At 40.8% G+C, this 14102-nt stretch overlaps 1 protein-coding gene across 2 annotated transcripts in view; it reads right to left on the bottom strand.

Moving 5' to 3' along the window:
• Positions 1-2726: 2726 nt before the first annotated feature.
• Positions 2727-14102, bottom strand: part of GNPTAB (N-acetylglucosamine-1-phosphate transferase subunits alpha and beta) — a 70810-nt gene continuing 59434 nt past the window's right edge. The window contains exons 19-21 of one of the 2 annotated variants that reach the window (XM_036251307.1): positions 11678-11845; positions 8033-8123; positions 2727-5137 (exon numbers count right to left, since the gene is read on the bottom strand). In XM_036251307.1, the coding sequence (XP_036107200.1) occupies positions 5060-5137; positions 8033-8123; positions 11678-11845 (337 nt within the window). In that variant the 3' untranslated portion in view covers positions 2727-5059. The remainder of the gene's footprint in view (positions 5138-8032; positions 8124-11677; positions 11846-14102) is intronic. The other variant, XM_036251306.1, reaches the window with a different exon arrangement.

Raw genomic sequence — 14102 nt, 5'->3', positions numbered from 1 at the left:
GCAATATGGGTCATTAAAATTTCACCTAATAGTTATTATTAAATTGTTATTCTAGTTATAAACGTAATAAGTATTCATTATAAATCAAATTTTAAAAGACAAATATTTTATGAAGAAATTCATAATCTCATTACCAAGAGATAATACACAATTTTAAATTTACAATATTACCTTCCATTTTTCTTCTGTGCATACATGTATTTCCCCCCAAATAATTAAAAAATATATTTTGACTTTTGTTCCTACCTTAGTTTGATACCAGCTCTGCCAATTTTTTGTTTTTAATTATATCTTACCTCTTTTATCAAAGAGGTGACAAATGAAACCCCAGCTGGGAGCTTGGTCGGTTGGAGGGTCGTCCCATACACCAAAAAGGTTGTGGGTTTGATTCCCAGTCAGGGCACAAACAATCAATTTTTCTCTCCACACCCTTCCTCTCTCTCTCAAATCAGTAAACATATCTTCAAGTGAGGATTAAAAAAAAAAGATGCGGCAAACCAAGGCTTCAGGATTTTATTGACTTTGATCACTCTCAGACTGCCTAGTTCAAGTCTCAGTGATCATTCTTAGAAGACCACATTATTAATACTTCATATATATCATCACCCATTTACTCTAATGGCCTAGATTCCTGACAAGATGTTTTCTCTAGTAACCAGTGGTGTAGAATCTTCTTAAGGTCATTTGACGAGATCGGGTGCGTTCAGGGTGGTATGGCCGTAGACTTAAGGTCATTATTAGAAAGCCTATTCTATCCCTTATTTCCTTATTCATTGCCTTAAAGAACTTAAGGTGATAGCCAGTCTCTTAGAAAACTTCTAGATGAACTATTGGTGATGGACTTTGAGGTATGAGGAGTTTAACAGATAGTCAGAAGACTGATCAAACAATAATAAGGGGATATAGAAGTACATAGTGTGTTTGGGAAAATGCAATGTGGCTGGCACGGTGTGTGGCCATGGGCAAGACTGGCAGGAGAGTAAAAGCAGAAGGAAGATCAGAAAGATAACTTGGGACCAATTATGAAGCACAACAGTGAACTATTCATAGAGGATTTATTATGTGGCAGGTACTGGACTGATACTTCACAAACATTTCTTTGAATCCTTTCAATAATGAAAAATTTATAATCACCAGAGTTGATTGTTCTAATTGCTTTCAAGTACGTATGGCAGCTTACCTTCAACTTGAGTAATTAATCCAGAAATTTGGTCTTCCACATGCGCCCAATCTATTCTGTGAAGCTAGAGTGGTTTCGGTCAGCTCACCACCACCCCTTCTCCCCTTCTTTTGGTAAAAGTCCCCATCCCCCTGGCCACAAAGGCCAGACTAAGCCAATCAGAGTAATTCATCTCCACCAGGGTTTTCTACATTGGGGCCAGGGAGGAAGCTCCCTGCTTCTTGGAGCATGTGAGCCAGGAGCCGCTACAACCCCACTATGGGGAGAAAAGCTGATGTGCAGAGAGGCAGGGATGGGCCATACTGAGCGACAGTCCTGGCAGAGTATCTGTCTCCTTCACCCTTCCTTGTTTTTCCTTAAGCAGGTTGAGTTAGATTTGTTCCTTGTAAATCCAAGTGAATCTTAGTGGCTTCTTGTGAATTTAGAAATGGCATAGATCACCAGCTGGAGTCACCACTGAATAGTTAGGCCCCTGCGGTAACATGGGGATGTGATAAGGATGAAATGAGATTATGAACATAAAGCATTTAGCACCTTGACTGTGCTCAGTAAGAAGTAGCTATTATTAATGCAAATGAGAAATTAATCTGACAAGAAGCCCCTTCACCTGCCAACAACTGAGCCCCTGTACTCCTGTCTCCATGAAGTCTGAGACTCACTTTAAAATATATCAACAAATAAATAAAAAGACTAGAGCAAACAAATATGGAAAAATCTTGGTAACTGTTGAACAGATGGTAAGTGATTGTGTTAGATTACTTTGAAAAGTTTTATACTAATTATTTTTAAAGAAAGGTCCATTGAGCCCTAGCCGGTTTGGCTCAGCGGTTAGAGCGTTGGCCTGTGGGACCACAGAGTCCTGGGTTCGGTTCCTGCTAAGGGCACATACCTCGGTTGCAGGTTGTCCCAGGGCCCGGTTGGGGTCATGTGGGTGGCAACCACGGGATGTGTCTCTCTCACGTCAATGTTTCTCTCTCTCTCCCCCCCCTCCCTCCTGCTCTATCTGAAGATAAATGCAAAAATGTCCTTGGGTGAGGATTTAAAAAAAAAGAAAGGTTCATTGAGATTATCGTGCAATTTCTCTTTTCGGTCCTGGTCACGTGAATTGCAGTGACTTTCAAGTGCTGGGCCAACCTTGTGTTCCTGGAGTGGACTCACCCTGATTGTACAGAATTGCTCCTTTGGGGAATAACTAAATTTGGCTTTCTAGTGTTTTCTTTGGGATTCATGAGGGTGATGGCCTGTGGTTTTCCTTTCTCGTGGTAACTGTGTCAGGCTTTGGGGAGGGGTTGTATTGACCTCTAGGAATGGGTTAGTCTTTTCCTTCTCTTTTCTACACTCTGGAGGAATTTTTGTGAAGTTGGTGCTATTTCTCTCTTAAATTTTTTTTATCTGAATTGTGATTAGACATCCCTTTTAAATCTTTGATCTGTCAGTCATTATTTGTATACTTTGTGGTATGGGTAGAAATAATCTTAAATTTAAAAAAAAAAATAAAATAGGCAAAAAATTTTTTTTAATTAAAAAATGCATCATTTAGCTAAGAGCAATGTAATCATTTGATCCTGACTACACTAAAAACCTCACCCCTGGCCTGGATAACAATCCTTTACACAAATTTTCACCACTACCATCATTACCACAGATATTTACCAGGCACTGAGCTGGGTGCTTTACATACGCCATTTCCTTTACACACCAGTACTGCCTCCCACACTTTAGAAGACAAAACTGAATCACAGCAAACAATGTCCAGGATCCAGGACTCAAACCCCAGCAGTCTGACTGCAGAGAGTGGGTGCTTTACCTGCTTGTGACATTATTTCACGGGGAGTCCACATGGCCTAGAGGGGATGGGAAAAAAGAGACAGACAACTTTCGCCTCTAACTGGCTGTCAGACCTTGCTTGGGCGAGTCACAGAATCTTCATGACCGAGGTGTCCTCGACGATCAAAGGCAGGGAGGGCATGGTCCAGGGGCTTTGAAGCTCTGCCTGTGAGGCCTGCAGTCTGGAGGCACCGCCCTGGGGTTGGGCAAGGTGAGCGGCTTCCCCCCCTCTGCATTCCACACTGGCCTTCAACAGAAGTCCATCTCCACTGAAATGATGCTGAGGCTTTACACATTTTGCAACCACTTGACTACTCATCATCTTCTGAGGTGCCTCTGTTCTTAATGATTCTGCAGAATCATTTGATGAATGATTCCATGAATATTTTATGATGTGAACTATATTCACCAAACCACAGACATCTCCATCACATCCAAATGATCATTTCTCTACCTTTCTAGAATAAATTCTTCACTTTTAAAATGATCCCAATACCCATTACATTTTTACCATATGATAAATCCCATTTAGAACTGATTTCCCTGCTACAAAATGGCATTCTCAAGCATGTTATAATACTACTGTGGCCTTACCCGACTTTCCACTTATTTTCAGTGGTGTTCAGCACAGACCCTGACACACTGTGTAAGCACTCAAGTGACTACTGAATCTGGATAGTAATAAACTCACTCCTCAAAGATTTAGAAATCAAAGCATCAGACAAAATGTAAGTTATAAGAGTTCAGTTTTTGAAATACATTACTCTTACAGCACAAACACAATAATTACATCACAAGTTCTTTTTACAAAATGTGTGTGCCATCAAAGAATACCGTTGAGATCTTTATCTAAAGTACCTGTCAGAGTTCAAAAAGGACTCATGGAATCTGGTCTCTAGAAATCCACTGCAGAATGATACAAATAAAATAAGGCTGAATGTCAAGGCTTACCCATACATAAAAATACTAATTCTCTATCCCAATGGTCAGCAAATGGTCTGTGGGCCAAATCCAGTCAGTGGCTTGCTTTTGTAAAGCTGTAAGCTGAACATGATTTTGACATTTTTAAGGTAAAAAAAAAAAGTTTTAAACTAACTAAACTAAACAACAAAGAAGAAAATGCGGCAGAGACAGATGTGACCTGCAAATATTTACTATGTGGCTTTTTACAGAAAAGGTTTGCTGACCCCTGCATTATATGAAATCAATGGGAATATACTGACAACACTGTAAGGTGCCAGGACCATCAGCAGGACTCATTTCTAAAATGAGGCACTTCTGTTTGAATATGTACATTTCCAAAACATAATTACATCTGAAAAGTAGCTCTGCTACTTAACTCCAGCCCTTTGTAATTAGGCCTCCATATGAAATCACAGTATTCTTAGGGGATAAAGTAAACAAAGACAAAGTATTTCAGATGTCATTCACTGAGCTTGTCTTAGTTATACGTCATTTAAGACCACTTAACACTCTTAAACACTAATAAAATTCATTAGATATTGCAAATAGGAGGTGATATTGCTGCATTATTTAAATAACATCTATAAAAACATGTTTAGACATCCCAATTCATTATTTTCAGAAGAATAACTAGTTAATTTAGCAGCTACTTATTTTTAAAATGAGAAATGAAAAAAGAAAAAACAAAAGACCAAAAATGTAAAACATAGCAAAAGGCTTTGGAATGCAAAAACTGGGGTCTCTCAGCAATCCCAAGGTGTCCTAGGCTTCTTATGTTGAAATTAGTTGGCAATGGTCGCCATGGGAACTTGGCAGCTGTCTTTTGTCAGCGAGCTTTTTCATTAAAAGAATGACGGGTCCATGAGCAAATGCTTTAAAAGTAAAACCAGTTCAGGACTGCTTGACACACACATTTTCACAATTCCTGGTCAGTAGGCTATGCTCATACCACAAAACAAGTATTGTACTGGATATCCTTCCTTTTCAGGCCAAGCTGGCTAAGCATCACATCATGAAGACATCTCTGTGATGTCAAGCTTTATAATACTCTGTGAATGCTGAGGTAGATGACTTTCAAATGAAGATCTTCTATACCCTGATTCGATCGGGACTTGCTTCTTTCTGTATCCTCCTTCTGGGAAATATCTTCCGCTTAAGGGCAATTAACTAAATGACAAAAGACAGAAAATAAATTTTAATTTCCATACTGACAAATTTGAAACTTTCTGAGAGTCATATGACTTTAACCATGTTCACAGTCTTATACATAAAAACAGACAGCAAACGAGTCTCATTATTCCTCTCCTCAAAACAAAATCAACCACTACTTTTGTTTGGCTTTGTAGGGTCAATATACCTAGATATGTGCCCACAAGATATTTAAATCCATAAGGATTAAAATTATTTTGGTCCAAGCTTCACTTTTTAAAGACCTATAGCTACAGATTTTCTTTTTTAATCCTCACCCAAGGATATTTTTCCATTTATCTTCAGATAGAGTGGGAGAGGGAAGAGAGAGAGGGAGAGAGAAACATCGATGTGAGAGAGACACATTGACCGGCTGTCTCCTGCACGACTCCGACCAGGGCTGGGGACTGAACCACAACCGAGGTACATGCCCTTGGCCAGAATCAAACCTGAGACTCTTTGTTCTGTGGGCCCACGCTCTAACTGCTGAGCCAAACTGGCCAGGGCATAGCTACAAATTTTTACACAGCAATTACCAAGCATATTTATTTTCAAGACATATGTCAAGTTTTTCTGTTGAAGGAAACTGACTCTGTTTAGCCATTAAGACACTGTCTCCAGGTCTGAAAAGGACTACGCATGCAAGATAGAATTCTTTAAAACAGCTTTAAAAACCTACATTAAAATCCTATCACCATTTCCCCCTATACTTACACAGAGCAACAATCATTTAAAAATACAGGTATTACCCAATTTATGAATGGGCTGCAAGGCAAAAAGTTCATTTGTAGTTTACTAGCTTAGAATTTGGATCAATATTTCTTTCTCATGGAAACAGTTAATTCATGCTACATATGATAAAGAAACTTGACCACCATTACAATGAAATTTTGATGAAAAAAATAAATGAGTCTTTATGGTTTCAATTTGGTATTCTACTGTCTACTTCTCCATCCAGGTGGAAGCAGAGCTTTGCACAAGCAAAAGCCCACGGGGTTTGAATGAGCTGGCATTCCGGGGCCGAGGAAGAGGCAGCATTGGCCGGTTGGTTTGTGAGCATGGTAGAGGCTAAGGAATGATTCGAGTAAATCAAGAGGACAGGCCCCGGCGTGTTTGGCTCAGCGGTTAGAGCACCAGCCTGCGGTCCAGAGACCGGGGTTCGGTTCCCGCTAAGGGCACGTACCTCGTTTGCAGTTTGTCCCTCACCCTGGTTGGGTCGTGCGGGTGGCAGCCACTCGATGTGTCCCTTCACGTAGATGTTTCTCTCTCTCTCTCTCTCCCTCCCACTCTATCTGAACAAAAAAACAAAACAAAAAAAATGTCCTCAGGTGAGGATAAAAAAAAATAAAGAGGACAGGAGAGTCATGCTTCTCTTCCCTTTTCCCTCTTCCTGCCTCTCTTGTTCTCTGTTCTCTGCTGATATGAACGACACAGATGGAAGACTGACCCTCCGGTCCCTGGCACTGCCACCAGCTGCTCCTTTCACCTGTGGTCCCTCTCCTACCCCTCCGCAGGCCAGCACACAGTAGACTCACAGTTCTGGAAACAGGTACAGTCTTTTAATGATTTTTACCTGCCAGGAGCAATGGCAGCACATATCAAGAACAAGATGTATATTCCTTGGGAGGCAGATGAAGGTTAAATCACAGTCCTGCTTGCCTGCCCAATTCTCCTTCCTGAATTTCCTTCTCTCTGTGGCATGAAGCCCCCAAGTTATTTATCCCAGAGCTCTCAGTACTTCGACCCCTCCTCCTTCTTCACATAAGTAAATTCAGTGTAAATTTCCCATAAGTGACCACTAAAAAAAGCTCCACTCGACAGTGGCCTGGGAAGGAGGCTGAGACTAAGTCTGCTTGCCCTGTACAAGTCAGGTCAGTCCAGACACGGTTCCCTTCCTTTTGCTCAGAGCATTTCATACCTGCGGCCTAATACGGGTTCTCTTGTCCTTTCTTTTTACATCAGAATTCTCCCTCCTACCCCTAGACCCTCACCTGAAGGAAGTTGTGTGTGTCTACAAGGACTCTCAACAATTCAAAGAAAATTCAACTGGGAAAAATGAAGATAAGATATTTTAGTCACTTTTAGAAGGGTTATAAGAAAGAAAATAATTGGAGACCCATTTAAAAAATAGTATCTGGCCCGACCAGTGTGGCTCAGTGGTTAAGCATAGACCAGTGCGCCAAGAGGTCACCAGTTTGATTTCTGGTCAGGGCACATGCCCAGGCTGTGGGCCCGATCCCCAGTGGGGGGCGTGCAGGAGGCAGCCAATAGATGTTCTCTCTCATCGATGTTTCTCTCTCTCCCTCTCCCTTCCTCTCTCTCTAAAAATCAATAAAGAAAAAAAAAAATGACTATCTGGCCAGTGTGGCTCACTGGATCGAGTGCTTTCCCATGGACTGAGAGGTCTCGGTTCTATTCCTGGCCAGGGGACATGCCCGGGCTGCAGGCTCGATCCCCAGTGGGGAGCATGCAGGAGGGAGCTGATTAATGTTTTGATGTTTCTATCTCTCTCCTCCTTCCGCTCTATAAATCAATAAAAACATATTTTTAAAAATAAATAAATAACAATCAGATGAGGATTCTAGGTGTTTTTTGGTTAAAAATACTTAGAGCTTCTCAGTTTTAGCTTGAAGTCTGCAAATTAATCTATTGAGGAAAAAAAAATACTGGTAATGGATCTAGAAGATAAATGAATAAAAGGTTATTATGTTTGATGCCTGAATATTATGAAATATATTTGACATACTGATATAAGCTATAGACCAAGAGAAGAAAATTCAAATTTTCTTGTGGCTTTATATCATTTTCTAAAACAATCAGATACTAATAGCAAGAAATATTGTTTGATCCCCACATAAAACATTTAAAACTTACCTGTTCAGCAAAAAAGGAGACTACAGTAAACATAATCAATGTTGCTAGTACACAATGAGTCCAAAACTTCAATTTGTCTCGATATGCTCTCCTGCTCAGAGAGAGAAGAAAGCAATTATGGAGCTCTATGCATGGTTTCACTCTATTATTTAGTTATTTCTATACCAGTTTAGCAAAAACAGCCATTTAAAACCAAAAAACATTGTCTGGAATTCTAAAATGTTAACACAGAACACATTTCCCACATGAGTTCCAATCTTTCATTACATTTAAATTAATAAAAGTTATCCAGGCAGAGAAGAGGACTTCTGAAGAAAATTACTTCTAGCATTTAAACAAAAGCACACTTTCATTCATTTTTATGTATTCATTCATATTTATTTGTTTACTCACTCAGTCACTCAATAAATAGTTCCTGCGTCAACAAGAGTGACAAGATGAATTTCCTGCTCTGAAGCATTTTTAAGCCTGGGACGTCACTGACATGCAGACAACTAGCCATCACACAAGATGGAGACAGATACGTATTGTCAAAAGCAAAGTCTTGTGGAAAAACGCTGAGAAATGGGGAAAGCATCTCAGAGATGGGGTCATTTCATTAAGCCTCGAATGTGGGGAGGAAAGCTGAGTCCTACAGAACTGGAAGCAGCCAAGCACAGTGGCATCAGGGAGAGCTAAGCCAGGGAATGGCAGGTGGACATGAACTTCAGTTGTTCTGGAAAATCATGTAATGGGGTTTGGACATAATATTTCAGTGGAAAAGCAGATGAAATGGATTGTGTATGTGTGTGTGCACACATGTGTGTATGTGCATGCATGTGTGTGTGTATCAGGGTGAAAACTGTAACCATTTGAAGGATGATGTCACAAGCAGATGACCAAAGGCAGGCAGTCACATTAGTCCAGGCATAACAAAAGAATGAGGGGCAGCCCCGGCCGGTTTGGCTCAGCGGTTGGAGCGTCGGCCTGCAGACAAGAGAGGCCTGGGTTCGGTTTCCCCTAGGGGCATGTACCTCGGTTGCAGTTTGTCCCTGGCCCTGGTTGGGGTCGTGTGGGTGGCAACCAGTCGATGTGTCTGTCTTACATTGATGTTCTCTCTCTCTCTTCTCCCTTCTCTCTCTCTTTCACTCTATCTGAAGATAAATCCAAAAATGTCCTTGGGTGAGGATTTAAAAAAAAAAAGAGGGGCAGTGCGAGTGGAAAGAAACAAGCAACAGAAGAGGCATTCTGAGAGAACAGTCAGCTGGGCTTGGAGGCGGGATACTGGGGATAAAGAGGCAGCATAGTACAGTCTCCTCATCCCCAATTTAAAACCGAATGAATAATTTATTATAACGCTTAATAAATGCTTAACATAAGGCTTGGAAGATATGATAATAACTACCAAACCCAGGCTCTGTGCTGAGTTCCAGATTCTCATTGACACTGTCTGGTAGTAGATGACTCTACCTCAACCATATATTCATAATGGCGCTCTGTCCCATGCACTTTTTCCTGCTGTATGTCCTATGTCTGTTGATCACAAGCTCGGTCAGCTCTAATGTCTACAGTGTCATTCAGAATCTGTGTGATTTAAAGAGCTAAGAAGCCATAGGCTGTAACATAGCTGATGCGTTGCCTCAGCAACCCTAGAACCCTATAATAGCTGGAGGTGAACTAGGCTCCCCTCAGCCGCCCATCCACTGAGCACCCTACGTGCTAGGGAGGTACTGTGGACTCAGACACAGTAAGACACCATCTCTGCCCCTGAAGAGGGCTCACCGTCTACCAGCAGAGACCAGAGCACCAGACAGTGCTATCCCTGACAAAGGGGAACAGGAAGAAGGCCATCAAGAAACCAGGGAAAGGTGACGGGATTCAGGAGACAGTGTCATGAAAGGAAAGAGAAGGAAAGTTTCTAGAAAGCGGACAGGGATGGTGGGTCAGCAGCGAGAGGTGATGCAGAAGCAGGATGAGGATGGAGAAGCCCAGGTCAGGAAGCAGCAAAGAACACCCTCCACCCGATTGGTCTCATTTGTACAACACAGAAATCCAACCTCTCAAACTGCTCTTAGTTCTTATTTAATTGAGCCCTTGAAGGTAAATTTACTCACTAACTGGACTTAGGGAGTTAACACTTGAAACAATCCAAGGTCTTTTTCCTTTGAGCTAAAGGAAAGTGAAACTAGTGAGGAGCCATTCCTGCCATTTCTGGAAGACTGGGCCCATTACTTAGTAATAGCTTCTCCTTATCAAAATAAAAATATATTGATATTAGAAACACCAGAGTTCTGCTAATTTCCTCTCTAAAATCTCTATCTATTGCTTTCTCCTTATTCCTTGGGCTGTGTCCTTGGTTTACACCTTGACTGTCTATTTCAGGACAACTGAAGTGTTTATTACTTGTCTCCCTGCCTCCAGTTCCCAGACAATATCACTTTATTCCAAATAACGTTCTCACCAGTCCAATGCCCACGCTACCGTAAGTTATCTTTCCAAATCATCAAGTCTGATCAATACAAATATTTAAAAAATAAATAAATAAATCTTGCCCTGGCCGGTTTGGCTCAGCGGTTGGAGCATCGGCCCATGGACCAGAGAGACCTGGGTTTGGTTCTCGCTAAGGGCACGTACCTCCGTTGTGGTTTGTCCTGGCCCTGGTTGGGGTCGTGTGAGTGGCAGCCACTCAGTGTGTCTCTCTCACATAGATGTTTCTCTCTCTCTCCCTCCCGCCCTATCTGAAGATAAATACAAAAATGTCTTTGGGTGAGGATAAAAAAAAAATCCCTCTTGGGGAGCCCCATTCTCTAAAGAAAAAAGCCTGATTCAGATACAACCCTTCACAAGTTCTCCTTCAAGGCTCCAAGGCAATCTCTGTCACCTCTGTGACTCTGTATTCCTAGTGCCTGGCGTGGGGGTGGGGCAGGTAAAGGGTCCAAAATCTTCCTAAATTGAAAGATAAAATCATCTTTAAGTGTTGGAGACCGAAGTAAAATAAAAGGTGAAAGAAACACTTTGAAATGGAGGGGACAGTGAGGAGGGTGGGGAATCAGGCTGGATTTGCCGCTCATCGGCTACTTCACCTTGAGCAAACTATTCGGCTTCTTTTTTTTATCCTCACCCAAGGACATTTTTTGATATTTTGTTCAGATAGAGTGGGTGGGAGGGAGAGAGAGAGAGAGAGAAACATCGATGTGAAAGTGGTTGCCACCCACACGACCCAACCAGGGCCGGGGACAAAATGCAACTGCAGTATATGCCCTTAGTGGGAACCAAACCTGGGTCTCTCCAGACTGCAGGCTGACGCTCTAACCACTGAGCAACTGGCCAGGGCACCATTCGGCTTCTATTACTGTGTCTCATTTGCCAATAACGGTGCCTATAGTTGTAAAGAGTACAGTAAATATACTGCCCAGCACAGCGTCTGCCAAACAGCAGGTGCTCGGGAAACAGGGCAGCATCTCTGACGGCCGTGATGACGATGATAAGTCTCAGCAGATGTGCTCAGCCAGTGAGCTCAGTACAAAGTAGAGTTCAATGATTAAGCTCAATAAGAACTGTAAGTATTTTACAAATAAATTATAGAGCAAACAACACATAAAAGAAATGTCATTATTCTGAAACAAAAAATAAATACACACACGTATACGGACCATGAGCTCTTACCATTCCTGCAGCTCGCGCATATGAAGAAAACGGTTTCGATACTCTCTTGGTAGCTCAAACTGGGATGGTACGGGGAACATGGATTCATAGAAGTCCCTGAGAACAGCTTTCACTGTCTGGGCATCTTTATGATGATGGTCAATGTTGTCATTCAGGCAAACAAACTTCCTGAAAATAACAGAGACCCAGAGTTACTGGTTATCATAAGGATGACCCTAACCTCACAAAACAAGAAAATATGGATTCCAAATATATTTTAAGTGGATTTATGTCCCAAATGTTACATTTGCTGATAGGATTCTCTGAGGACATAATGTTCTATAAAATTTTTCTTTAGATATTCCTCACCTGTTACACAGAACTAGGAAAGATAATACTGAAAAGTGCCTTCTAGCTATGCAAGAAATTAATTATTTCCATTTAGCATGTCTCCAGTTAAGTGTTCAATAAATATAGTTTACTGACTGGATCATTTTGTTAGTAAGCCAGGGAAAAAATCAGTCAGTACCTAAAACCAAATTCTCTGAACTGACAGTTATATTACTAAGTATGACCATGTACCCAATTCAGATAGCCTTTTAGCTATAGATCAATAAATTTGATGACTCCTTAATATTTCCTCAGCCAAGCTGTAAGATGCCAGAGTTCTGGCAAAAAGCAGATTACGGTTTCGCCTTCAGGGCAAAAGTCAATAAACTGAGGGTCCATTAAAATGGTAAATAGGGGTAACACCACTTTTGGAGTATACATGCCAAAACAAAAAACTCCACAAAACTTAAATCTAATAAAGATCGCAGATCCACCTACCAATTTACAGAAAATACAGGGTCAGAGGCACATTTTAACTGGGATACAATCAGAGAAGTCCCAAGTGTAGGAAATATAGAGAACATATAACTGGATTTCTTCATATATACATAAACAAAAAACTATATGATTAAAAAAAGAAAGCGAGCCCTGGCCGGTGTTGCTCTGTGGTTAGAGCACTGGCCCACACTCAGAAGGGTCTCGGATTAGATTCCCAGTCAAGGGCATGTACCTGGGTTACAGTTTGATCCTGGCCCCAATCGGGGTACATGCAGGAAGCAACCAATGTATCTCTCTCACATCAATATTTCTCTCTCTCTCTCTCTCTCTCTCTCGCCTTCCCTCCTCCCTCCACTCTCTCTAAAAGTCAATAGAAAAAATATCCTTGGGTGAGGATTAATAATAATAAAAAAGAGAGATTGAGGAAACCTATATAGACTTAACTGCAATGCATTTACATAATACCACTTCAAACCTACAAACTTAAAAAATATACAAATGGCCCTGGCCGGTTTTGCTCAGTGGTTAGAGCGTCAGCCTGCGGTCCAGAGAAACCTGGGTTCGGTTCCCGCTAAGGGCACGTACCTCGGTTGCAGTTTGTCCCTGGCCCTGGTTGGGTTGTGTGGGTGGCAACCATTTGATGTGTCCCTTTCACGTCGATGTTTCTCTCTCTCCTTCCCACTCTATCTGAACAAAAAATGGAAAAATATCCTTGGGTGAGGATAAAAAACAAAACAAAAACATATAAATGCTTACAAAAGACAAGTTTATCATATTAAGGAGCAAATAATGGTATTGTTGTTATTTTTAAAGAGGCCTTATAATTTAGAGAAATGTATTAAAACACTTACAGATAAAATAATACAATGTCTGAAACTGACATAAAGATAATCGGCAGGTGGTGTGTTTAGATGAAACAAGATCAACCATAAATTGCTTGTTGAAGATGAGTGATGGGTATGTGAAAAGTCATTATCCTATCTATTCCCTAAACTTGGAGACTGCTTTAGGGAAAAATTAAAGAAAGTATATGAATTGAAGGGTATGAGAGGTATGTCACCCAAATACAATGCACGAGCCTTGACTGAACCCTGAATTAAAAAAAAAACAATAGCTATAAAGAACATTTGGAGGCAATTGGGGAAATAAATATGAATAGACTATTAGATAATGGTATTTAGTCAATATTAAGGTTCTTAAATATGGGTTAATGGTCTTGTGATATAAAGAAGATTGATTTTGTTTTAGAAGACATATGCTAAATAATTAGGGTTAAAGTGTTTAGATGTCTGCAACTAATTTTCATTGGTTCAGCAAAAAAAAAAAGTGTGTGTGTGTGTGTGAATAGATGAAAAGAGAGATCAAGCAAATATGATAAAAAGCTGATAATTTTAAAATCTGGGCTAAATATTTATGGGATTTATTGTGCTACATTAAATTTTTTTCTGTGTCTTCAAAATTTTTCAAAAACTTGGGAAAAATTAAAGAAAGAATATGATGAGACAAAGGGTGTGTGGATACAAGGTAGCTAAAGCAGGACCCACAAACACTCCCCCTTCCTTCCAAAGAGAACTTGCATTTTGCTCAGTATTTCTCCCTCAATGTGAGCTGACTTTAA

This window comes from Molossus molossus, unplaced genomic scaffold (assembly GCF_014108415.1).
Source record: "Molossus molossus isolate mMolMol1 unplaced genomic scaffold, mMolMol1.p scaffold_m16_p_10, whole genome shotgun sequence".
In the NCBI taxonomy this organism is placed as follows: Eukaryota; Metazoa; Chordata; class Mammalia; order Chiroptera; family Molossidae; genus Molossus; species Molossus molossus.
Note: the sequence above shows the minus strand (reverse complement) of the source record. Positions and strands in the feature narration are given on the sequence as shown.